Consider the following 24,572-nt stretch of genomic DNA (forward strand, 5'->3'; position numbering starts at 1 on the left):
CATTGAACTGACTTTTGTTTGCTTGTGAATAATACCCTGTTTGACAACCCGGTGTTTTAACAGCTCTTGTTTTTGTTTTATTTTTCATTTTTTTTTTCCAAAACGACACGCACTCCAGACTACACACTGGATGCATTCGTCTCCAAGGATGCCTGCAACGGACGGGCTCCGTTGCTACAGGATTCTTCCATCTTCGGCGGAAGGCTGACCCCGCACAACGAACGTCAATCATTAGTCAACCAGCCCTTCTGGGAGCTGGCGGAGGAAACGGATTTGCACCGAATTTTTCGCCCTGGGCATAGGATGTCTTGAAGAAGTACACGCGTATCAACCAAATACAAAAACACGTCAAGAATTCACACCAAGGTATAAAGAATCGTTCCTGGAAACTTGGCTCGATGGCCGCATTAATTCATCTCAATTATTTGGCAGTCTATTCACGGTATTTCGAAACGATCGCAACCACCAGAATAGTACCAAATCGCTTGGGGAGGCGTCTTGATTGCGGTATCCAAACGCCTAAGCTCCTGCATCGATCCTGCTCCAGTTTGCACTTCTCTAGAGCAGCTGTAGGTCAAAATAACGACGCCTCGTAGATCAATAAGTATTGGCGCTATGTATCTACCTCCAGACCGGAAATCTGATTCGGGCTGCATTGCAAACCACATCAGTTCGATTGGTACCGTGTTCTCTCGACTAGAACTAAACGACTTAGCTCTGATATTTGGTGACTACAATCAGTCTGGGCTCTCATGGAACGTTCCTGCAAACGATCTTCCTAGCATTGATGTTCTTCGCTCGAACATGCCCGCATCATGCTGTGCTCTCCTTGATGGTTTCAACCTGCTACAACTCGATACTGAATATCAAATCAACTCGATACTGAATAGCAACTCTCGGCAAATCAACTCGATACTGAATAGCAACTCTCGGCTGCTTGATCTCGTTCTGGCGAACGAAGCTGCAGGCCTGGAATGTTCTATCCTAGGAGCCCCAGAGCCTTTGATTGGCATCGACACCAATCATCCTGCGTTGGAAGTTTCCATCAACCTATCTGTTCCTGTTCGCTACGATAACCCCCTGTTGATGTACATGAGCTCGACTTTCGTAGAGCAGATTTCGTCGCGCTGAGTCACTCGCTTGCCCAGGCAGATTGGCAGTTCCTTGACACGTGTTCATTAGGGTGCTTCATTCTGAAAAAAGTGATGAATTTCTGATGGGCCACCCTCCAGTTCGATTCATAGCCCCAAAATATGAACCTGTGCAAAAATTGGTAAAGATTGATGAAGGTTTAGAGGTCGCGCCAATGATTTGAAATTTGTATGGGAATTACTATGGAAGAATTTAAAAAATCGCTTATATCGCTATAACTTTGCTTCTACTTGTCCAAATGTCGAAAAAATTTAGTATGTTATTGCTATGGCAATAAACAAAAAGCCTACAGTTGCTACGCTCAGTTTTGCAGCGTATCAAGAATTATAAAAATGTGAAAAAATGGCAAAATAGGGTAAATTGACAGATGAATATGTACAAGGCAACAACGCCAATTTCATCGCAACAACAACAGGCTTGTTGATCATTGTCATGACAACCACATATTTTTTTTTTTTCAACGTTTGGACAACTACAACCAAAGTTAGAGCAATGTAAACGAAAATCAATAATTTCCCATACTAATTCACCAAAATCTCCATACAAAATCCAAATCATTGGCGCGACCTCTAAACCTTCATCAATCTTTACCATTTTTTGCACAGGTTCATATTTTGGGGCTATGAATCGAACTGGAGGGTGGCCTATCAAAAATTCATCACTTTTTTCAAAATGAAACACCCTAGTGTTCATCTATTGATGAAGCCGTCAACTACTTCGCTGAGGTCGTTGGCCGGGCAATAACTGATTCTGTCCCATTGAGGAGACCCTCTCCCAAACCCGTATGGTCCAATGCTCGACTACGAAATTTGAAGCGTCTGAGATCGAAGGCCCTCCGTAAATACTGTCGTACTCGTAACCCATTCACCAAACGATTATTTTCAACAGCGAGCAACGAATATCGCACATATAACCGCATTCTTTACAAGAGCTACACAAGGCGTGTGCAGGCTAAATTTACGGCTTAATCTAAAGCAGTTCTGGTCATTCGTGAATACCAAACGAAACGAGGAGGGGCTACCAGTCGAAATTCACCTGGGTGATAGAATCGCCAGCAATTCCCTTGAGAAATGCAATCTTCTGGCAGAACATTTCAAAAGCATTTTCAATGACACTACGGCTTCGTTGTCCCAAGTTGCTGAAGCGGTGAGGGACACTCCCAGTGATGCTTTCAATTTTTCGATTACCTTGGTTACAGTAGACCTCGTCGAATCTGCCAAAAGAAGCTGAAATTTTCTAATGCTGCTGGCCCTGACGGGATCCCCTCAAGCATCCTGAAGCGATGCTGTTCAGAGCTTACAACACCGCTTTCGAAGCTGTTCAATATTTCATTACAGCAGGGGGAGTTCCCTACGCGTTGGAAATCGTCATTCATGTTCCCGATCTACAAGAAAGGAGACAAGAGAAACGTTGAAAATTACCGAGGGATCACATCACTCAGTGCCTGCTCTAAAGTTTTCGAAATCATCATCAACGACGCATTATTCTCTAGCTGCAGAAATTACATTTCTCCTGACCAACACGGTTTTTATCCCAAGAAACCAGTTTCAACAAATCTAGCTCCGCTCATTTATTTATGTCTTCGGAGTATGGAAGCTGGAGCGCAGGTGGACGTTGTATATACAGATCTCAAGGCTGCATTCGACCGGGTTGACCACTCCATACTGCTAGCTAAACTTGAAAAACTCGGTGTATCCTCGGGTTTAACTCGTTGGTTCAAGTCCTATCTGACCAATCGGGAACTTTGTGTTAGAATCGGATCAGAGCAATCGGACTATTTTACAAACAGCTCCGGTGTTCCTCAAGGTAGCAACTTGGGACCATTGCTATTCTCGATTTTTGTGAATGAGGCCGGACTGATCCTCCCAACTGGTTGCCGATCGTTCTGCGCGGATGATGTGAAGATCTATGTGATTGTTCGTAGCATCGCCGATTGCTTGAGGCTTCAGCACCTAATCGATACTTTCGAAGAGTGGTGCTCAAGAAACTATCTCACGTTGAATGTACAAAAATGTAATATTATCTCATTTCATCGCAAGCTGAAACCAGTGGCATTCAACTATACGATAAATCACCAACTTCTGCAACGTGTGGACAATGTTCGTGACCTAGAAATCACGCTGGACTGCGCCTTAACTTTCAAGCTTCATTACTCGGGCATCGTTGCGAAAGCTAACAGGCAACTCGGGTTTATTTTCAAGATCGCTGACGAGTTTCGCGATCCTGCCTGTCTAAAAGCTCTATATATAGTATACAGTATACTGCTCTCTAGTGCGATCGATCTTGGAATTCAGCTCGGTAGTATGGTGCCCGTATCAAGCAGTTTGGATAGCGAGGGTTGAATCTGTTCAAAGGAAATTTGTTCGGTATGCCTTTCGTCACCTTCCTTGGAATGTCCCTGTGAACCTTCCGCCGTACGAAGATCGTTGTCAACTCGTTGGTCTTGAAACACTAGAACATAGGCGGACGATTAGTCAGGCCGTGTTTGCAGCGAAAGTACTTATTGGTGATATCGACTCTCCAGGAATCTTGGCTGAATTAGAAATCTACGCACCCGAACGAGTTCTTCGGTCGAGGAGTTTCCTGCATCTTGGACCTCGTGCTGCGAACTACAGCTTGCATGACCCAATACGGTTCATGTCTGGGCGTTTCAACGAGTTTTACGAGTTTTTCGACTTTAACTGTGCAGCGGAAACCTTTCGTCACCGTATTCAACGCAGACTTCTGAGAAGGTGAGTAGCTGTCCATTTAATGTACACGTGAAGGATTGTGCTACCTGTTTATTTTTTGTTTCCGGTTCAAGTGCATGACGAGGACTTCTACCTGATTCACGGACAACTCTATGCCATAGGAGGATAACTTTTTTTATGCTATAGACTTGATTAATGTTCGTTGTAATTGTATTGTATTATTGTGATTCATGTATTTCAAAAAGATATGGGGCTTATACGCTTTTTCTAGGTTTTTCCCCATCAGGCTTCATTTAGACACGTTAAGTCCGATGAAGAAAAACAAAATAAATAAACACAAAGCTCATTATTATCGACTGTCGAATGCGACCAGATGGAATGCCGTGTTCCTTATGCTTAAATCGCTTCAAGATCAAAAATTGTTCTACCTGATTCCCGAAATGTGTTTTTTTTTTAAATATATTAACAAAATTACAAGTTTTCTCTTCTTATAGCATTTTCCCAACACTGGGCCTTTGTTGAAAGTTCTGCGATGCTCTGGAACCAATTTTTTATTTGACTATCAGTCTTCAACGGGAACATGTTACATTATGAGAGTTTTTCATCGAATGGATTATCAGCCAGACCCAACTAATTGCCCTGATGACCAACATTCTCGCAGTAAAGTAACTGCAAACTATGAATACCCACCTTAACAAGCTGACTGGCATACTGCAGTTTAAAGCATCTCTTTATATGGATCCCAGATATAATTATATGGGATCCAATCGCATTCCAGCAAGGGAGAAAGTGGAAGCGCAAGTAAGCAATATATATTTTTTAATATGCTTAATTTCATTACGTATCCTCTATATATATTTCAGCACTACCTGCTTGAAGTCTGGGAAAGACTTGAAAACTTAAATGAATTAAAGGATGTTACAATAATCACAGAAAAGTCTAGTTGTTAAAACGATTTTCTGGAGACATACCTTAATGATTTTTTTTTTTCAAAAGGAATCATCTAATGTCGAACTTCACCCAACTGAAATCAGAAAACGACAAAATTTATCAGTTAATCAAAGAGCTAGAATTCCGTCAAAAAATTCCAATCACCACCTTAGAAACGTTCAAGCATCCAAGCTTCAATTGTGTACCACGTCATCGGTGCCGATTCCAAGTAGAACCTCTCTATCCGAGCGATATGATGTGAAGGTGAAAAGCTTCGATGGCCAGAAATATACCGTCTGGCGATGGTACTGTCGATTTTACGCTTCTATTCATCGAGCCTATACCCAGGTTTGGATGCATATTCACTGTCCGGAGGCCGCCATATTGGATTCCAAAATAGAGGCGGATGTCGGTTTCTTACTTTACTTGGTGATTTTGCTACTCTCAAGATCAGCTAAGATAAAATTAGCCGTGATTTTCTGTTTTTGATTTTTGCTGATCTCAGGTACATCAGTGCTTTTCGACCGTTCCTGATTGTGGATTTTTGGTTTTTTTTCATCACTGTGTATGAGAATTTCTGTATGAGATCGATTCCAAACGACTTTGAGTACAAATTAAAACACCTCCAATGGATCGCATTTGTTTTTGTTTCTATCTCAATTACAGGTTTTTGTATTCCTTATCGAGATAACCTTTCTTTCCAATCAAAACCGACCCATTCCAAGTTTATTCTAAAGCTGACATTTATTGCATGATGATTTACAATTGAGAAATGTTAGTTCTCGAAACGTTGTTGCTGTTAGACTTGACTGTGCCCTCATCCCTGTTTTCCCTAAAAGTAGAAAACAACAAATCGAACGATTGCTTATTAGTTCACTGAGTAGTTGTGAGCAAATTGTTTACCTTCGGATCACATGGCGAGCCCTTTCGCATGAATCTGAACAACGATTCGACAAGGTTGGCAGGGGTAGATTCCTCGCACTGTTCCAACTCTTGCACCAGACAGTTTTGTAGCCGGGTGAAATCGCTGCAAATTTGTTGAAAACATTATTTATTGCCTAGTCATTGAAATCCCCCCTTCGGGCGACTTACTCGCACTGCTTCGGTCCGATTACCAACTTGGGAATGGTTTGGCTAGAGGTGTCAATATCCTTAAAGTATCCAGAGAAGGTATTGTTCGCGCAATTGATCAGGTCATCCTTCTGCTCCAAGAAACACTCGGGTCCCTTCTCGGCGATGAAAACTGAAAATCAACTCCCGTTAGCCTCAAATTGTACAAAGAAAAGGTGTATCGAAACACTCACGTGCAATTTGGTCTCCATCTTTGTGGCACACAAAATTCAACAGGTTCCTGAATACATCCACTCCGTGACCCTTGTGACGCCTCTCGTCTTCCTCCAGGCAAGGATCGATGATATTGGAGAAGGTGTTGACGCACTCCAGTAGGGTGTTTCGTTTGCGGCAGTACTTGTTGAACACGGTGTCCAAGTCCCCGGTGGGTTTGGCTTCTTCCACTTCCTTCTTGAACTCGTCGATATCAATCAGTCCCTGGATGCAGTTGACCAGATCCTGGGCACCCTGCTTGGCTTGTTCGTAGGCCTCTTCCGATCCACCGGCCTGGATGCACTTATCCTTGACGATATTTTCGATTTCGTCTAATGTTGGCATCGAAAGGTTCTGCAGATTGGCGGGTAGATGCTGCCGAAAGCTGTCCACGTCGATCGCGTTGGTATCTTCGGCCGATACGGATGCCAATGCTGTCGTTGGGGGAAAAAAATAAATTAACTACGTGCCGCCTACGTTTGAGAAGGACTTACCCATGAAAGCAAAAAGGAACACGAACTTGATAGCCATGATGAATCGGAAGCTGTTGAACGCTAGATAGGATGAGAAATTATAACAATTAAAAACTCTGCAAACGGTTTGCAGCCCAAGTCGGCTTTTCATTAATGTTGTTGCAGTTGTATTTTGTTGTAAATTTTCAGATTCACCAAGCTGATAATCATTATCTCGCACTTTGCTCCCTATCCGGGGATGGAGTTTGAACTTGTAACCTTTGGTTTTAGAGGCCCCATATGCTAACCACTACCGTCCGTCTCCAGAATCTTATAAAAATATGACAAATCAAGGCTGAACATGTCTTTCATAAAGGCATAGAATATAAAATAAATATTATAAAATCTAGAACTAGAAGCAGTTCCTCATCGATTGGAATCTGTTTTATCAAAGCCGGTTATGGACTATCGACATGGAAGCAACATCAATTGTTTTAAGTGAACAAGCGTGGGTACGCAAAGGTTACGCATTTTGAATTGTTTCCCTCTGTCAAACTGTGTTAATATATTAAACAGTTGTTTTGTTTTTCCAAGTCGATTTGTGTCATCACTTCACAACTTCTAAAACAAATTCCAGGATTTTCCTATGCACTGGTTGCGATTTTGATTTCGCAAAATATTTTGCTTATCACTGATTCAATAGTTTTTAACAGATACAGTATATTTGAAGCAACTCATATTTCTGAGCTACTGTTCGCATATTCCCATCACACGACATTATAACTTGCAACTCAAGCGTTTTCTTCTCGGAGTGTTCTCCAAAAATATTGCCTAACAATTTTGATTAAATCGAGTGGTTACAAATATCGATAGTTCTATCATTTAAATTCTCACTTTAAACTTTCTTCCGGCGGCACTTGTACCTTAAACTTACTTTAGAAAAAAAAAAGATCACTAATCGAACGATTCGTCACACGCGCCGTTGTGCTTCCGTACGGTTTGAAGTTTCTTTCCACACTGCCGTCGTACAACCGCGTTGATCGTGGTGCCTGTGGAGAAGAAATTGCAACCGTACTCTCTTCAAATCGGTTTATATAGAACCGTACGTATCGCCATCTCGCGCACATGGACACAATTGTCAATTGAGCATAGAATTCAAGAATTTCAAACGAACGAATGTGAATAATTGATAAGTTTTTTCTTTGTTTGCTGGGCAATTAAACTCATTTCGATTGATAATGTGAGAGCTGTCTACATTCGATCTGGTTTACCGTAAAAAAAGAAATGTTGGTCATTGATAAGCTCTCGGAGAAGTATTGCAATCAATGGAACGGATTGATCATTTGAGGTTTTTTTTTTTATTTTTATTAAATACAGAGTAAACTCTCGTTAATATATTGAAGATTTCGCACCTCGTTTGACTCCTGCTGTAATAATAAGTACACTCATTTAAATATTGAACTCGACTTTATTAGTGTAGTTCGCCAATACTGTTATAAAGCTGATATTGTTTTCAAATAATTCAACATTTTTCAATGTTCTGGCTTGTGCGAAAATATTACTGAAATTATTTTTTGAACAGGAGTCTAAAGTGATGCAACATGCGCAATAATATTGAAATTACAATCGAAGCTTCTAAATGCAGCCATTTTTTTTTTAAACGATTACGATAAGTTTGATCTTTTCACGCCAATGCGCCGTTTTAGTGAATAAGGTGTGAACTTCATGAACATCGATAGATTTTTCAAAATGTGCATACAATTTCTTACCTCGGGTAAGCCGCGAGTATTAGGCCCAACTCCTACTAGACATAGAATTAAGTAAATTTTGTTACATAGAATGAACAATGAATTATCAGCTCCGTAAGCCTTCTAAATAAATGAACTAGAACACTTTCTTTATAAACTACGAAACATTTTTAAATAAAATAACGGAACAAATTTGTAAGGCCCCATTGATCAGTTCACGAAGATTTGCCACACTCTTCTCTCACCCGTAAGTTTTGACAGTTTTGGGTGGTTTGTTTTGGCTCCCATTCGTTGCTATCTCTTTTACTCAGAAGCAAAATGATAGGGAGCAAAAAGTGAGGTTAGGGACCGTGCACTGATCTATACAGAACATTAATGCATTTTTACCCTTCTTACAAACACACGCCCGTCGAGAGTAACTCAAAGACTCAGTTTAGTTGACTTTTTTCCCACATCAATTTCACTCAGTTTCGTAAAAAGTGGAGTTGCTCATAGCACTGAGTAACTCTAGTTTTTATGAAAAATGTGTATGGGGTAAAATGTGTATGGGAAAAAAAGAGTGCCAGTCAACTTGACTCAGTCCTTATGCAGCCCAAGTAACAATTTCGGTTTTATAAGGGTTCTGTAGACCATGATTTAGACTAGTTGCATGCTTTAAAACCTCCATAAAACTTGAAATGTTACTTGGGAGGTATTTCCTGAAGCAGCCGTGGCCAGACAGGAACTGCGTTGGGTGGAAATTGTTCGGCATCATTCTAGCTATCGCGTTAATGGCCTTCGCCGTCTTCTTGCAGACACATTTGACGTGGCTGCTGAGGTTTAGCTGGTCATCGATCATCACTCCCAGGTATTTCAACGCACGCTTTGAGGCTATGGTGTGCTCCCCTACGGTGATTTCTGCACGCTACACCGCTTTACAGTTACTGACCAATAGCACTTCCGTTTTGTGGTGGGCTATTTGCAGTTTCGCTCCTTGTATCCAGTTACCAATCATGTCGATCGCTTCGGTTGCTAAAACTTCCACCTCTTCCAGCGTATCGCCTGTTACCGTCAAGGCGACGTCGTCCCTAAAGCCAACGATCTCCACTCCTTTGGGCAGCTTCAGCGGTAGCACGACGTTGTACAACCCGTTCCAAAGCTTTGGACCAAGGATGGAGCCTTGTGGAACTCCTGCTGTGATCTTAATCGATCTCTGTCCCATGTCTGTCTCGTAGACCAGAAACCGGCTCTGGAAATAACTTCTCAGGATCTTGCAGAGGTAGCAGGGACCCTCATTCCATGCAGCGCTGTTGAACTCCTCTCCGCTTCTGTTTGGAAGCTTTCTCGGCTCTCTCGATCACTGTCCAAATAGCATCCGGCGTTGATCTCCTTTTCCGGAATCCGAACTGCCTCTCTGACAATCCGTGCTCACTCTCCGTGCATTTCATCAGCCTGTTTAGGATGATCCTATCCAAGAGTTTTCCAAGCGTATCCAGCGAGGCCTATACGATGCTGGATCCCCCGGCGGTTTCGGCATCAACACTAGCTTCTGTATCTTCCACCTGTCAGGTAAGTGGCCCTCGTCCAGGCATTTCTGCGGCACCATCCTGAACATGTCCGGGTACGCCTGGATCGCCGCTTTCAACGTCACATCGGGGATTTCATCCGGACCGGGAGTTTTCATCATCTTCAATCCTTTCGCCACTGCTACGAGTTCCGCGTTGCTGACTTCGACGTTATCTCCCTTTCCCTCTCCGTACGGTGTAGGTGGCCAGATCATTGGGTCATGCTTCGATGACTTTCAGCTTCTCTGGACATCGTTGGTCCTCTGGTCTTCGCCACCACGACTCAGTATGCGTCGCCCCAGGGGTTGGCATCAGCGTCTCGACACAGCTCCTTAAAACAGTTTGACTTGCTCTGCTTTATCTCTCGTTTAAGTACGTCTCTGACCGTTCGAAACACTCTTCTTCGTTCCTCTCTCTGTCTGCTTCTGTTCTTGCTCTCAGAACTTGTCTTCTGGCTCTGAAACAACTAGCGCGGAGTGTGCTAAGTGACTCGTTCTACCAGTAAGCTGGACGCCGTCTGTTATTTGGCTCCAGTTTCCTCGGCATGGTCGTGTCACATGGTCTCACTAACGTTTCTGTCAGCTCGTCCGCGTTCAGATCCGCTGGGCCCCTGTCTACACGGAGTGCTTCAATGAAAATATCCTTGTCGAAAGCCTTCTTCTTCCACTTTCGGTCGCAAGTTCTTGTACTACCACAGTATTCGGTTGGCTGATGCCATATCGGATCGCCTGATAGTCGCACACTCCAATTCATGTTTGCCACTAGTGACGGACTGCAGAAAGTTACGGCAATAATGGATTCCCGACCATCTCTGCGAAAAGTGCTGCTGATGCCTTCGTTAGACAACATAACTTCAAGCTTTGCCAGAGCTTTCAGCAGACTGTGCCCTCTTGCATTGATACATCTCCTTCCCCCAAGTATTGATGTCTCCTCCGATGACTACCGGTCTTCGTCCGATCAGCTGTTCGGTAAGTCCATCCAGCATCTCGTGGAACTGCTCCATCGTCCATCTCGGAGGTGCGTAACAACTGCATATGCAAATTCCGTTAATATTGGCGATCACGAAACCTTCGTATCAGTTCGCAGTCACTTCTTGAATGGGGTATCTTCCCATAACTTGTATAGCAGCCATCCCAGCTCTATCCGCCACCCAGTTACCGTTATCGGGAGGGACTCGATACGGTTCCGCAAAGATTACAACGCCGTACTTTGTTGCGCAGATCAGATCTGTCAGGGCCATTGCAGTTCCTCGCCTGGTGACCGAAACCCATGCACTTGAAGCATCGCTCCAGTTGCTTGGTAACCCGAGGATTGGCATACTGACCACCCAACCTTGACCATGCCCGTCTCCAACAGCTTGTTCGCTGCTACTGTCGAAAGCCGTATCACCGCCGTTTGCATGCCGCCGTACGCCTTACTCATTCGGATTGACGCAAGCTTTTACGTAAATTATTATGGCGAAGTTCTAGGGCGTTGAGAGCATAAAGTTCATTTTTCCGATAGTAATTCCGATATAAACTTCATAGGGCCAGTGCAGTATGAGTTCGCAATTTTGCTCAAATTTTGGGAGTATCTCCTGGACCTAGTTTAAAATCGATTAGGCTTGGTGGAGCAAAATCGATGTTTTGAACTGGTCACATTTAGAAAAAATCATTGACTGCTTTCGTTTTTTATTGAATATTGTAAACCGGGATTTTTTATTAGATTAGTACCGGAAAACCGGGAATTTCCAAATTTAAATTCATTCGTCATCCTGGATGTGATTTAAGGGACTCGGTGTCTTTGGAGCGACCGTTTTTGGTTACTGAGCAGAACATCATGGGTTTAATCTAATCTGGCCCTTTTGGTATTGTTTAAAGAATTTTGAAGAATTTAAAGCAGCTTAAAAGTTTTGAAGGCCATTTTGGCGTTTTAAAGTAAATAAATGCTTCTTCTTCTTCTTCTTCTTCTTCTTCTTCGAATTTCAAGCTTATAGCATATCGCATATTAGCTTATTGCGTGCTCTGCTTATTGCATATCGCATATTAGCTTATTGCGTGCTCTCTCTGACTTAGTGTTCTAGATGCACTTCCACAGTTATTAATTGAGAGCTTTCGATGCCTGTACCATTTTTGCATTGGTATAATTGTGTGGTAAGTCCAATCATACTTCTATGCCCAGGGAAGTCGAGAAATTTTCCAACCCGAAAAATTCCTAGACTGGACCGGGAATTGAACCCAGCCACCTCCAGCATGGTCTTGCTTTGTAGCTGCGCCTTTACCGACTGAGCTAAGGGAGGCCCCTATGTTTTTTAGTTGTTTAAATTTTTATTTCTTATTTTTTATTTTTTTTCTTATAGTAATTTTAAGGGTAAGATATCTAAAAAAGGGTGTTTTTTGTTATTTTTTAGAACATTAGAATAAATTCAATCACTTCGGGTTTTCAGTATGTTTATTAAGCAACATTTCAGCTTTATTTTCGAAAATTTTCAGCCCAAAATATTAAAGGGTGTATTCGATAAAAATGGCACACCAAAAATCGTCTGTAACTTTTGAACCGTATGAGTAAAGAAACCTGAAAATTTGTAAATCTTATTCATAGTGTATTGTTTACATCTGTCAAGTTTCATAGTTATTCATCCAGTAGTTCCAGTCATGTCGTCGAGACAAGAAATTGTCCGTGAACAAATTGTGTGCACTTACAATCAAAATCCAGAGGCGTTCCACCGCTGGATCGCTGAAAAGCTTGGAATTGCAAATTCAACTGTGTCTCGTATGATAAGAACCTACGAGGAGCATCTGAGTGCCAGGAAAGTGGTGCAACAGTTAAAGAATCGTCCAAAAATGTCAATTAGGGATGTCGCTAAAAAGTCCAAGGTGTCAGTCGGTTTTGTGCAGAAAACCATGAAGCGTGCTGAGTTACATTTTTACAAGGTGCAAAAAGCCCCAAATCGGAATGAAAAGCAAAACATCACTGCGTCCGGAAACTTTACATAAAGTTGCTAACCAAATCGTGTTACATCGTGATGGATGACGCAACTTACGTCAAGGTCAACTTGCGTCAACTTCCTGAGCAAGAATATTGCATTGCCAAGTTCGATGTTCCGGAGGATGTTCGAAAGAAGAAATTATCGAAATTCGAAAAGAATTCCTGGCTGATCTGGCAGGCGATTTGCGGATGTGGTGAAATAAGCGCTCCCTTCATCACTTCCGGAACAATCAACGGTGCGATTTACCTTAAGAAGCGTCTCTTGTCATTCATAAGGAAGCACAAAGGATCAACTCTGTTTTGGCCTGATCTAGCATCCTGCCACTACGCTCGAAACGTGTTGGAGTGGTACCGAGCCAACGGAGTCAATTTTGTGCCAAAAGACATGAACCCACCAAATTCATCGGAACATCGCCCAATTGAAAAATTCTGGGCAACTATGAAGACGGAACTTTGCAAACATCCCAAACATTTGAAAACAGAGTTGGAGTTGATATTTTTTTGTGAAAACAACAAAAACACCTGGAAAATTGGTTGTACAAAGTTTGATGTGTGAAGTGAACAGGAAGGTGCGGGCATTTTGGATTTAATACGAAATTGAATGAAACAAATGTTATAAATCATAACTCATTAGTAGTTTTTCATTCCCTGAAAATTTCAAGAAAATCCGACAGTCGGTTTAATTTTGGTGAGCAAATGTGTGTGTGTGTGTCATTTTTATCGAATACACCCTTTAATTCGAATAAACATCACTCATCATCATCATCATCATCAGTTTTAACGTAATACGATTTCTAGTTGACCCGACTCTGAAACAAACGTCCATCGATCCCTGTAGCGTGATCTCGTCGTTTTGTCGTTGCCGTTTCAAGTCGGGTCGCGCATCTACAAGACACTCATCAAACGAGATATGATTCTGCTACTGAACGCGACCGAGGACGGTTAAAGTGAAGCGGAAGTTTTGATCATGCGGTGCTGTTGTTGTTGTTGTTGTTGTTGTTGTTGCCTGTAGAGCGCTGCACCCATGAAAAGGAATTGAATTGGATGATCGTTCTGTAAAAGTTCACGAGCACTAACCGATATTAGTCGGTGTGGTGTATTTGCTGCCTAGAGATCTGAAGCGACTAGATAGCGACTTGGAATTCATTGAACGCGGATTATGACATCAATTTGATGCTGTGAACTTTTCCGACATGGCATTTGGAGCAAACTAGGATAACGCACAGTAATTGTGCGCAGTTCAATAATTGCTATATGCCAATGTCTTTGTACTAGCAAGTTACGCTGTAATGATTCTATTAGACCAGAGATACATATAGGGTAAGATGAATACATTTCAATATATTTTCGTGGATTCATCATGCTGCAGAAATGCTAGTTTAGACAGTGAATTAGCAATGTTCCTTAACAAATCCTCGAAAAAGACGTGAACAAGTATTTCAAACGCCAACACGTCATTTGCACTAGCTATTTTTTTTATTGGATACTGTAAACGAATTCTTCAAACTATTTCTAGTCCTTGTAATATAGTTACATGAACAATTTTATCAAAACATTTTTTATCTAGTCTCTAGTGCAATTTTTGTTAGTGCTAATGACGAAAAAAAAAATCACGCAAAAACAGAATTTAGTGTACAGGGTGAGTTATTAAAGTATATGGCCATACTAATGAAAAGCTGGTATACATTTTAATTTTCAGTGGGAACTGTTTGGTATATCTATTAATATAAACTGTCTTGACTTAGTCCATTTCAAATCTTTCGCCCTTTGCCTTAATTACCAGCTGCATTCGTCTTTAAAACGCGGTACAGCCATAGAGGTAACTCTAAGACTAGAAGGTCCCGAAATAACGTGCTCAACTTTTTGGCTCAGCTCTGGTACTCTCTTCGGTCCCAAGCTAATCGATTCACCCCTCGAAACATAGGAAAAACCAATAACCCCTCATTTTATCTGTCAAACTTTCAAAGCGAATCAAAACAAACATTGCGTAGTACTAGAATTTCGACTAGAATAGGGTACGTTAATCGTTTGCTTGGGACCAATAGGCTACTAAAGTGGTGAGCCAATTTAAAATCGTTAGTTTCGTATTGATTGTTGGTACAGCTGACACGCACGACTAGCTTGTAGCTCCATGCATAGTAGTCCAGTGCAGTTCTGAGATTTGTCAATGTCATTGAAAGACTTTTGCGCGATATTCACAACATTGTTTTCACATAGTCACTGGTAGAGTTAATCCCAAAAAAAAAACTTATGTCAAAGTCTCATTCAATGACAAAGATTCACCTGGTAACACAACGTGTAACTTCGTGCATTCTGATTCACATTGTTGTTATCCACGCAGTTCAGGACGAAGATGCTTGTTCACTTTAACGGCTCCATGTAATTGTTTTGCTCAAGTCATTTAATGTTGTTTCAAATTGAGCTAATACAAATTTGGTACATGTTCGTCACTGACAGCATTGTCAATGGCAATTAACATGGTTTGCCTTAACCACGACTGTTAGCTCAAATGAGTGACAAAAGCAGAATTTGAATATCGCCGTGTATTGTCGAGATTTTGCTGTACTGGTCGAGAGGATTAAAATCGCTACTTTTTAGACGAAATAAAACCCGGAAAATTTACCTCTCACAAAGCCTGCGTAGCTTTTGCTTGGTGGGACGGTGCAGAGTCTGGATGGAAGCAGTATATGGTGCATTCTTGTAGTGTTTCAAGACAAAGGGAAGTAAATGGTTCTTCAGAACATTATCGGTGTAATATTTACTGTTGATTTTAACACAAGTTTTGGAGAAACATCCCCAAACCTTCACCCTGGAAACATTCTGGAACCTTTGAACAACCGGTTTGTCACGAGGAATATCAGAATGATATGCTACATATTCCCGATCATTTGGCTGGTTGTAGCGATCCAGTAGCAGGATAATTTTCTCGTCCAAAAACAGAATTTCACAGTCACCGTCCCGAAAACAGGCTTATCACGAGTTCCCTTCTCGCATCCAAGATTACTACGTTTCTCAAACGAATGAAAATTAAAAACGAACTTGCAAGCCGTGTTGACATTTGAATACACTCTAAGAGAAACATATGCAGACATGTATTTGATTAACCCAACCGAAACTACAAACGTTTAAAAAAAACTTCTTCTTCTTCTTCCCATTCCAAGCTTATTGCTTATCGCATATTAGCGTATTGCGTGCTCTCAACTTAGTGTTCTAGATGCACTTCCACAATTATTAATTGAGAGCTTTCGATGGCTGTACCATTTTTGCATTAGTATAATTGTGTGGCAAGTACAATCATACTCTATGCCCAGGTAAGTCGAGAGAGTTTTGCAACCCGTAAAAATCCTAGGCCAGACCGGGAATCGAACCCAGCCACCTCCAGCATGGTCTTGCTTTGTAGCTGTACCTTTACCGACTGAGCTTAGGGAGGCCTCGTTTAAAAAAACACTGACAGGAATTACCACTCGCCCTGTATATCTAACGAGTTTCAAGCAACGTACCACTTAAATTTAGAATTCGAGCTGATTAAATATTTTGTAAGCTAATCCATACGTTTCTAAAGTGATTCAGCATTTAGTTCAAACACCTTTGAAGTAATTCAATAGATTTCGAAGTGAGTTAATTCCAAGGGGTAATTAACTCTGCAAACTGTGCCAAATTAAGCATGGTACACTGTTCGGCACGTTTCGGAACACGTTGACAAGTATGTCACGAATAATATTATATAAAACGGCAACACTGTTGAGAGATGAAGTTTTTTCTAATCGTTTGTTGTTTGCTCCCAACTGAAAAAAAATCCTTCAATAAAGGTTAATACTAGAGATGGAGAGTGAATAATGTACAGCTATATGTTTATAGGAATCGCATCATCGGTCTTTCGCTCTGTAAGGAAATAGTAAGGATTTAGAATAAATCATTATTCAATTAATTGTACGCAGTCAGATGAGGAATACCGAATCTGTAAATAATATTTCCATTTGCATGAATATCTACATCAGCAACAACATATGCATTGCAACATGCAAATGTTATGTGGATGTGAAAAATATTGTAAAGAAAGATCCTTTACAGAAGTCCAAAATTAACAAGCGTTGCGTGATCCGATGAACCATTGAAAAGATCCGGATCGTCTATATGGATGAACCGGTTCTGAGCCGTTTACCTAAGGGATCCATTTTGCCCATCTCTAGTCAATAAGACACAGTGATTTTTATTAGAATTTAAAATAATGATGTCAAAAGTGCTACTAAATTAAAGAAAAAACGAAAAATAATATACAAACTATAATTTTATTGCGCATTTTTGGAAACGAGTCGGAGTTAGAGTATGAAATTTTACCTGCAGTCCCTGAAAAACCTAACGAGGAGACTTAATAGGTAAAATTGCTGAGGATATGCGACGTATGGCTGACCACTATTTACATCGAGCAGCAGCTGAAGGTGGAGATCCGCTCCATGAACTGTATGGAACTTTGAATGCTAAGCAGCCCCGAGCTCGAGTTCCTGTAAGGGAAAGTGTAAAGCCTGCTCGATTTACAGTGTACTATATAACGCATGCATCCCACAAGTATTGTTATGTTTTTAATACTTATATTTTTTAGCATATTAATAGTACACACCAAATTTTTATCGCTGAAAATCAGCAATTTTTTGCTGAATTTTGCTGAGCTGAAATTTCAGTAATCATTTCAGCAATACAAAATTACTAAAATTTTCAGCAATGTGAAATGTCATTACACACCAAAAATTGAGCAAAGATTTCAGCAAAATGGTTTACTGAAAAGCAATCAGCAATCTACGATTTTACTGAAAATCAGCAATTTGGATCGTTTTAACTGAAAACCAGCAACTTGACAAGATTGCTGAAAATTCAGTATATTTCAACGTATCGTTTTCACTCTGTCAAAATAAGAAGAAAAAGTTGGAAGGGTTGTATACTAGATACGACCGCAGAGTTGGCGTTGGATAACGTCTGTTATGTGTTGTACTTAATTGTGTATATTATATTTTAGGAATATTCCTTAATAACTCTTTTGCGAAAGTTTGGTGGCCCTGAAAAGGGCCGTTTTGTTGGGCTGATGTTGTTAACAATGATGGAACGGGCGACCTTGTTGGACGCTTATATAGTAGAACAGAAAATATCAGAGGTGTCAGATATTGGCATCTGATGTCTCGGTTGGAGAAAGTATAAGAATATAAAAAAAATCAATCGATTTTCACCATCTTTAGACAATGGTTTGCGTTTAACCATTTTTCAATAGTTTACAGAATGAAATCAATAATATTGAAACATTCAGCAAATTGCTAGAAATATTTCCAATCGATTGATGCCATTATCTCGTAAATCTATCGAGAGACGGTTGAGTTATTATCGTTCAAAATCTTTTAATTTTTCGTAACGCATCCAAAATGACTGTTTTCAATTTTGTACCCCCGTATGTTGCCGAAAGACGTTATCCAACGTCAAAAAAAATCGCCTATGTTTTTGTTTTTTGACTACGCTGAGTGCAGTGCGCGTGTGGTTTTTGATTAATTATTCTGCAACAAATTAATTTCGTAATGGATACGTAAGTTCAGGAAGCTCTGTTGAATCTGAAAGCTGACCGTTGTGACGTGGAGGAGTTGTTTGGTAAGTAAAATAGTTAAATACAATCTTGTGTTTTCTTCAGCCTCGAGAGCAATGGCAGACACCCTGAAGTGTTTCTACTGCCATCAGTTGGTTGAGAGATATATTGATGGACTTCGACGACACCTTAAAAGAGCACGAGAATAAACATCATTTTGATAATGAGCTTGTGCACTTCACATGCACTAAAAAAGGTTGCAGGATAAGCTACCGGAAGTTCAGTAGACTGAAGCTTCATATCATCAAAAAGCATCCGATAAGGGCACCAGATTTCCACCACCAACAGCAGCATAAACAATACCACTAACAATTCGATCAGTTGCAGCCAGACAATTCCAGTTTCACTAAGGAGAACATCGCACTCATTATGGGAGCTCGAACCGGAAATCTAGTTGATGAGGTACTAAGTGACACTTCAATCGAAAGTTTGCATGGAAATTAAATTGAATTTGTTTATTTAAATCAAAATGATTCAAATAAACCGAAATAAATTTTGTTTGAATAAACCAGTATAAATATTGCTGAATTCGATCAGCAATGATAAATATTGCTGAATTCGATCAGCAAAGTACTGTAAAATTATGCGATTGCCGAATTAGCTGAATTTTCAACAAATCTATTAAATATGCTGATAATTCAGTAAACCTCTGTCAAGCATAATGACATTTCACATTGCTGAAAATTTTAGTAATTTTGTTTTGCTGAAATGATTACTGAAATTTCAGCTCAGCAAAATTCAGCAAAAAATTGCTGATTTTTAGCGATAAAAATTTGGTGTGTATAATTAGGTGTTCTCCCTGTCTTGATTTTTTCTTCCATGGCTTGATTTGGGTTCGCACTTTCTAGTCTGGCTTAGTTCAGTTCTGGAGGCCGTACTAATAGCCTAAAAATCTTGAAATAAGTGGCATCTTCTTTCGTGTTTTTTACCGGAGCAGAATGACAATTTTTCTACTTCTACCTTTTCCGAGATGAATCAAAAATCAGAATCTATGCTTGTGATGATGGTACTTGACCTCGTAATCTTTGCTGTATTTTCTGCTGTGATCGAATTTCTCGTTCCTTCATGAAACACTCGTTTGGCATCTGAACCAAGAGAAAGGAATGACTCATGCGTGTTATTTTATGCCCATTTTACTTTCAACAGGACAGGCACTCGTATTCCATAGGTACTCAAATAGGTCGTTTAATATTGGAATTTATGTTTACAACTTTTTTCAATAAACCGTCCATGAAAGCTTGAAATTGTAAACAAACGATCTTAAAAGTCAAAACTGCAGGGTTGCCAAACTCATGGGATACTGAGATTGAAGACTTGATTGCTACACTTCGGCACGTTCGGCACAACGCTTGACACAGCTTTTGGCACAGATAAAGTATTCGGCACAGAGTTGAACACCCCTCGGTTAATTTCATACTTTCCGAAGTGAGTTCGATCAATAAACAACAAGTATCCGTCAGGAAATTGCATCAAACTAGCCTTGACAATTCATTGTCGATACGACCTAGGCAGAACCTGTACAGACTAGGAGTTTTAGAACGATTGATTAGAACAATCTGGTTTTAGCGCAAAACAAAGAACAAGAATTGAAACTAGATGCACATGAGGATCCAGAGGAGGTGCCAAGGTGTTTTATCCTAGTTAAAAGGCAAGTTCGAAAAGCGCGTTTATCGTCGTCGTTGGCAGTACTATTCGTATATTTTAAATTAATCATCGACCGTAGAAAATACATGAATGATCGCGTACCTTAATCGTTCTTTAAATACCTTAAAGAGTACTTAATCGTACTTTGACGCGAAGCGCTGTGGATTGTGTGATGCCTGATGGGAGGGATCGTTTTTGCTTACAGAGCAGAAAAGCATGGGTTTAATCCCAAGCTCTCCATCATGAATCTTAAAATGCATGATCACTAAACAAAATTAATATTTTTTATTCGATAGTCGGCTATCGAGAGATTATATGAGCAACACATAAACAATATATACTTTTTATTGTAGCGGAGCCGGTGGTGTAGTGGTAAGCGTGATTACCTCTCACCCCAGCAGGCCTGGGTTTAATCCCAGTCGGCGCCGCCGAGATGTTCTGATTGATTGATTGATTTATCTTTATTAAGGAGGCTTTCAGTCTGAGGCTGGTTCGCCTCCAACTGGATGTTCTGAGGCATAACATCTCTAATCACGCCTTGGTTGGGAAGGGAAGTAAAGCCGTTAGTCCTTGGTTCATGAGTTGATGGGTCGATAGGCAGGGTCCAGGTGTGGGAGCTGCCTCCCTGGCGTCGGTAGCATTGGTGAACAAGATCGACGGAAAAACAAACCAAAGGATACTTTTGGTTGCATCGTCAACTTGAGGCGAATCCTAACCGAATACCCTTCCCGAACCCCAACCCGTAGCACTTATGAGGGTGTCGCTAAGTCGTTGGCCTCTCTTTAAGTAAGTATTGCATCAACTAAAGTTAGTAATGATTCAAGTCGGTGGTGTCTTATGATTATGCTCAATCAACTTTTCAGTAGGCAACATTAGTGTTTCTGGCGCGTAGAATAGAGCACAAAAATCGTGGCACTGCAGAATACAATGTTTTCCACAAAACAGGTGCTTGGTCAGGCCATAATACTATTAATCTCTTAAACAATTAATAATTATTTAATTTGACGTTTGCCTGAAAAACGATCTTCCACAAAGTTGTAGCTGAGAAAATTTCCCATAAAATAGTAATAGAACATTTTGACAGTGCAATATGGAAAAAGGCTAGAAGACAATGAATAAAATGTTTGTTTTTCCTATAGTAATTTCCACATAAATTTCAAATGGTTTGTGTAAAGTAAGTTTCTTAAAAAATGAGTTTAAATTTTGGGATGCTAATCAGGATCCGATTTGAAACCATTCGAAGCAAAAATTTAAAATTTTGCATCAGTCTAATGGTCCCGCACAGGACCATCTATGCGTTCCTATTATGTGTGAATTCCAATTATAGCCCGTGGAATTCCCATACGCTATAATTGGTACCACCATAGGAGGACGTCTCGAATGAACTTAATTCTCCTCTACCAGGGGAACAGTTTAAACAGACGTATAGCCAAACCAATTTTCAAGATTTCAGATTTAAAATAAATCAACGATTGGACAAAATTATAAGATATTCCAGAGATAATTTTAAATAAATTCTGAGGAGAAGTTCCGGGTAATTTTAAGAAACATTTCAAGAAAATTGCAAGATAAATTCCCAGGTAGTTCTGAAGAGACTGTTACGGGGATTGTGAGGAGAATTTCAGGAAAATCAAAGGGGTTTTTGGGCAAATTTCCAAAGAATTCCCAGTAGCATTCCAGGAAGAATCAGAAGAATGTTCCAAGAGAATTTCGAGGAGAATTCTAAAGGAATTGGATTCGCAGAATAGTTCCAAGAAAATTCTAAGAGATTCTCTCAAGGCATTTTAAGAAGAATTTCAAGAGAATTCTGATATGCATTCCAAGATAATTTTAGCACAATACTACAATCTCGAGTGAATTCCAAGAGCAGGAGAATCCTGAGAATATTTCCTAGATCATTATGACAAGAATTTCAATAAAATTCTGAGGTAAACTTTTATGGAATTCTGAGGAGAATTCAAAGTTAAAGAATAGATACATTTTCTAGATTCTGTGACATGCTATAGTTCTCAAGGTTCTAAAACAGTCAAATTTATGCCATAGGACATCATCAAAACGCATTTGAGATATCGAAGTTAACCAAAACTCAAATGTCCGAGGGTTGGAAGAATTCTCACTGCAATCTTTTAGAAAAATTGACAAGGTCTTTGGTTGACAATTTTATGAAACTCTGGGACATTCCTATTTTGTGTAGATTTCACGATTAGTGTTTCGTGCTAAGGGAAAGTTATGAATTTCGTCCTGATGAATGTGGGCGTCTTAGTGGAATACCTGTATAATGAGAGAGAGAAGGATTAGTAATTTCCATTTAATTCCACTACCTTATTTGCTTAAAGGGTGTCCACGATGAAATTGCCACACTATGAAATTGCTCTAACTTTTTAACCGTTGGGTAGAATTTAATGAAAATTTGGGTGGATTTAGTTCATAGTGCATTATTTACTGCAAGTTTTAAAGTCCTGTGATCAAAACTCGCGGAAATGGAGTCGAAAGAACAGCTCGTGCGTGATAAAATCTTGCGCATTCATCACGAGAACAAGGATCTCTCGCATCGTTCCATCGCTAAAACGTTGGGAATCGCGAATTCCACGGTGTCGCGAGTGATTAAGCGGTTCGAGGAACGGTTGACCACCGATCGGAAGCCCAGAAGTGAAGGAAAAAGTATTCCGTACAACACCAAAAATCACAACCGCGTAGTTGGGGCCTTCAACCGAAATCCGAACGCCTCCGTTAGGGATGTGGCTAAGAAGCTGCACCTAAGCCGAAGTTTTGTCCAGTAGGCCAAAACTAAGACTGGGCTTCGAACGTTCAAGGTACAAAAGGCCCCTAATCACGACGAGAAGCAGAACAAGTCCGCCAAAACCCGTGCCAGGAAGTTGTACCTCAACATGCTGACGAAAGTTGAATGCTGCATCATGGACGACGAAACATATGTGAAGGCCGACTTCAAACAGATCTCCGGCAACCTGTTTTTCACGGCCAAGGATAAGTTCAGCGTTCCGGAGCATGTCCGCACTCAGAAGATGTCCAAATTTGCGAAGAAATTCCTGGTTTGGCAAGCCATCTGCACGTGCGGGAAGCGGAGTGCACCTTTCGTGACCCAGGACACGATGAACGGACAGGTGTACATAAAAGAGTGCCTCCAGAAGCGGCTGCTTCCTCTCCTGAAGGCCCACAACGTCCCAACAATCTTCTGGCCGGATTTGGCCTCATGCCACTACTCCAAGGACGTGCTGAAGTGGTATGCGGACAATAAGGTCAATTTCGTGCCGAAAATGTTCAACCCTCCCAACACTCCGGAGCTCCGCCCCATCGAGAAGTACTGGGCGATTATGAAGCAGCACCTTCTTAAACGACCTAAGGTAGTGAAGACAGTCGAGGAACTGAAGAAAGTATGGGTTTACATGCAAAAAACGGTTGATTCACAGGTTGTGCAGAATCTTACGGCCGGGGTTAAGGCCAAGGTGCGGGCATTTGCGTATGGACTGTAAATAAAATACGCTTAAAATGGTAAAATGAAGTTTAATAGTTATTTCTCAATCCCTGAAAATTTGCTGGCAATCGGATGAAAACTCGAATTTTGCGAATCAATTTTGTGTGTGGCAATTTCATCGTGGACACCCTTTATCCTTGACAGATACGCGTATTTCGTCTACAATGTGCAGACTTCTTCAGTGTATTGTACTAATACTCGACTAAGACTAAGAATACTAAGTCGAGTATTAGTACAAGACACTGAAGAAGTCTGCACATTGTAGACGAAATACGCGTATCTGTCAAGGATAAGCAAATAAGGTAGTGGAATTAAATGGAACTTACTAATCCTTCTCTCTCTCTCTCATTATGAATTTCGTGTTTGAAGAAATATTCAAAATATCGAATTTTGTTATCACATGTTAATGTTATTGTATGATTCAATTCAAATTCCCGGTCCTGGACATCGAACACCGGCGGCGGCGCACAGGTCTAGGCGGTGCACATTGTAAAAATACCGGACAACAATTCCGCAAAAAATGGTGTTTGTCTCGGGTCCGGCCAGTACAAGACAAAGAGGAGCGCGGCGAGCTAGGTGGTTAGACCAAGTGGAGCAAGATCTATCAAGGTGAAAATGACCTAGTGAGTAGGGGAAATGGATGTAATGTCGGCCTAAATGCCCCTAATTTGGACCCATACATGAATTCAGCAATGGACTAAATTTTCAATAGCGACCACAAATATGTATTAGTTCCGTCCTTATAACGTGTTCATCTAGATAACATTGAAAAATAGCAGATTTTTAGCGATGGGTCCAATCTTAGATCCATAGGCCAACATTAGAGCCGTTTCTCCTATATAAAAATTTAAAAAAATTTTTTCTCAGAGACATCACTTCAGATTGCTAAAAGTTCTTGTCGATGTTTTATTTTTATTATGCTTTAAGTGGAAGCGATTTTGACATTTTCATTTCATATCTAGGTCACTTTCACCTTAAATGTAGGACGCTCAAGAATGTTAAAAAG

The 24,572-nt window shown here is 40.6% G+C and overlaps 1 protein-coding gene across 1 annotated transcript; it reads right to left on the bottom strand.

Moving 5' to 3' along the window:
• Window positions 1–5,491: 5,491 nt before the first annotated feature.
• On the bottom strand, window positions 5,492–6,641 carry LOC135713765 (27 kDa hemolymph protein-like). The gene is made up of 5 exons (XM_065236997.1): window positions 6,590–6,641; window positions 6,077–6,529; window positions 5,865–6,015; window positions 5,676–5,799; window positions 5,492–5,604 (listed from the first exon to the last, which is right to left on the bottom strand). Exons 1-5 carry the CDS (start codon window positions 6,624–6,626, stop codon window positions 5,590–5,592), a joined length of 780 nt encoding a protein of 259 aa, XP_065093069.1. The 5' UTR covers window positions 6,627–6,641; the 3' UTR covers window positions 5,492–5,589.
• Window positions 6,642–24,572: the final 17,931 nt, after the last annotated feature.

Source organism: Ochlerotatus camptorhynchus, unplaced genomic scaffold (assembly GCF_037179485.1).
Source record: "Ochlerotatus camptorhynchus isolate MF236.1 unplaced genomic scaffold, CSIRO-AGI_Acam_v1.1 ptg000577l, whole genome shotgun sequence".
Lineage (NCBI taxonomy): Eukaryota > Metazoa > Arthropoda > Insecta > Diptera > Culicidae > Ochlerotatus > Ochlerotatus camptorhynchus.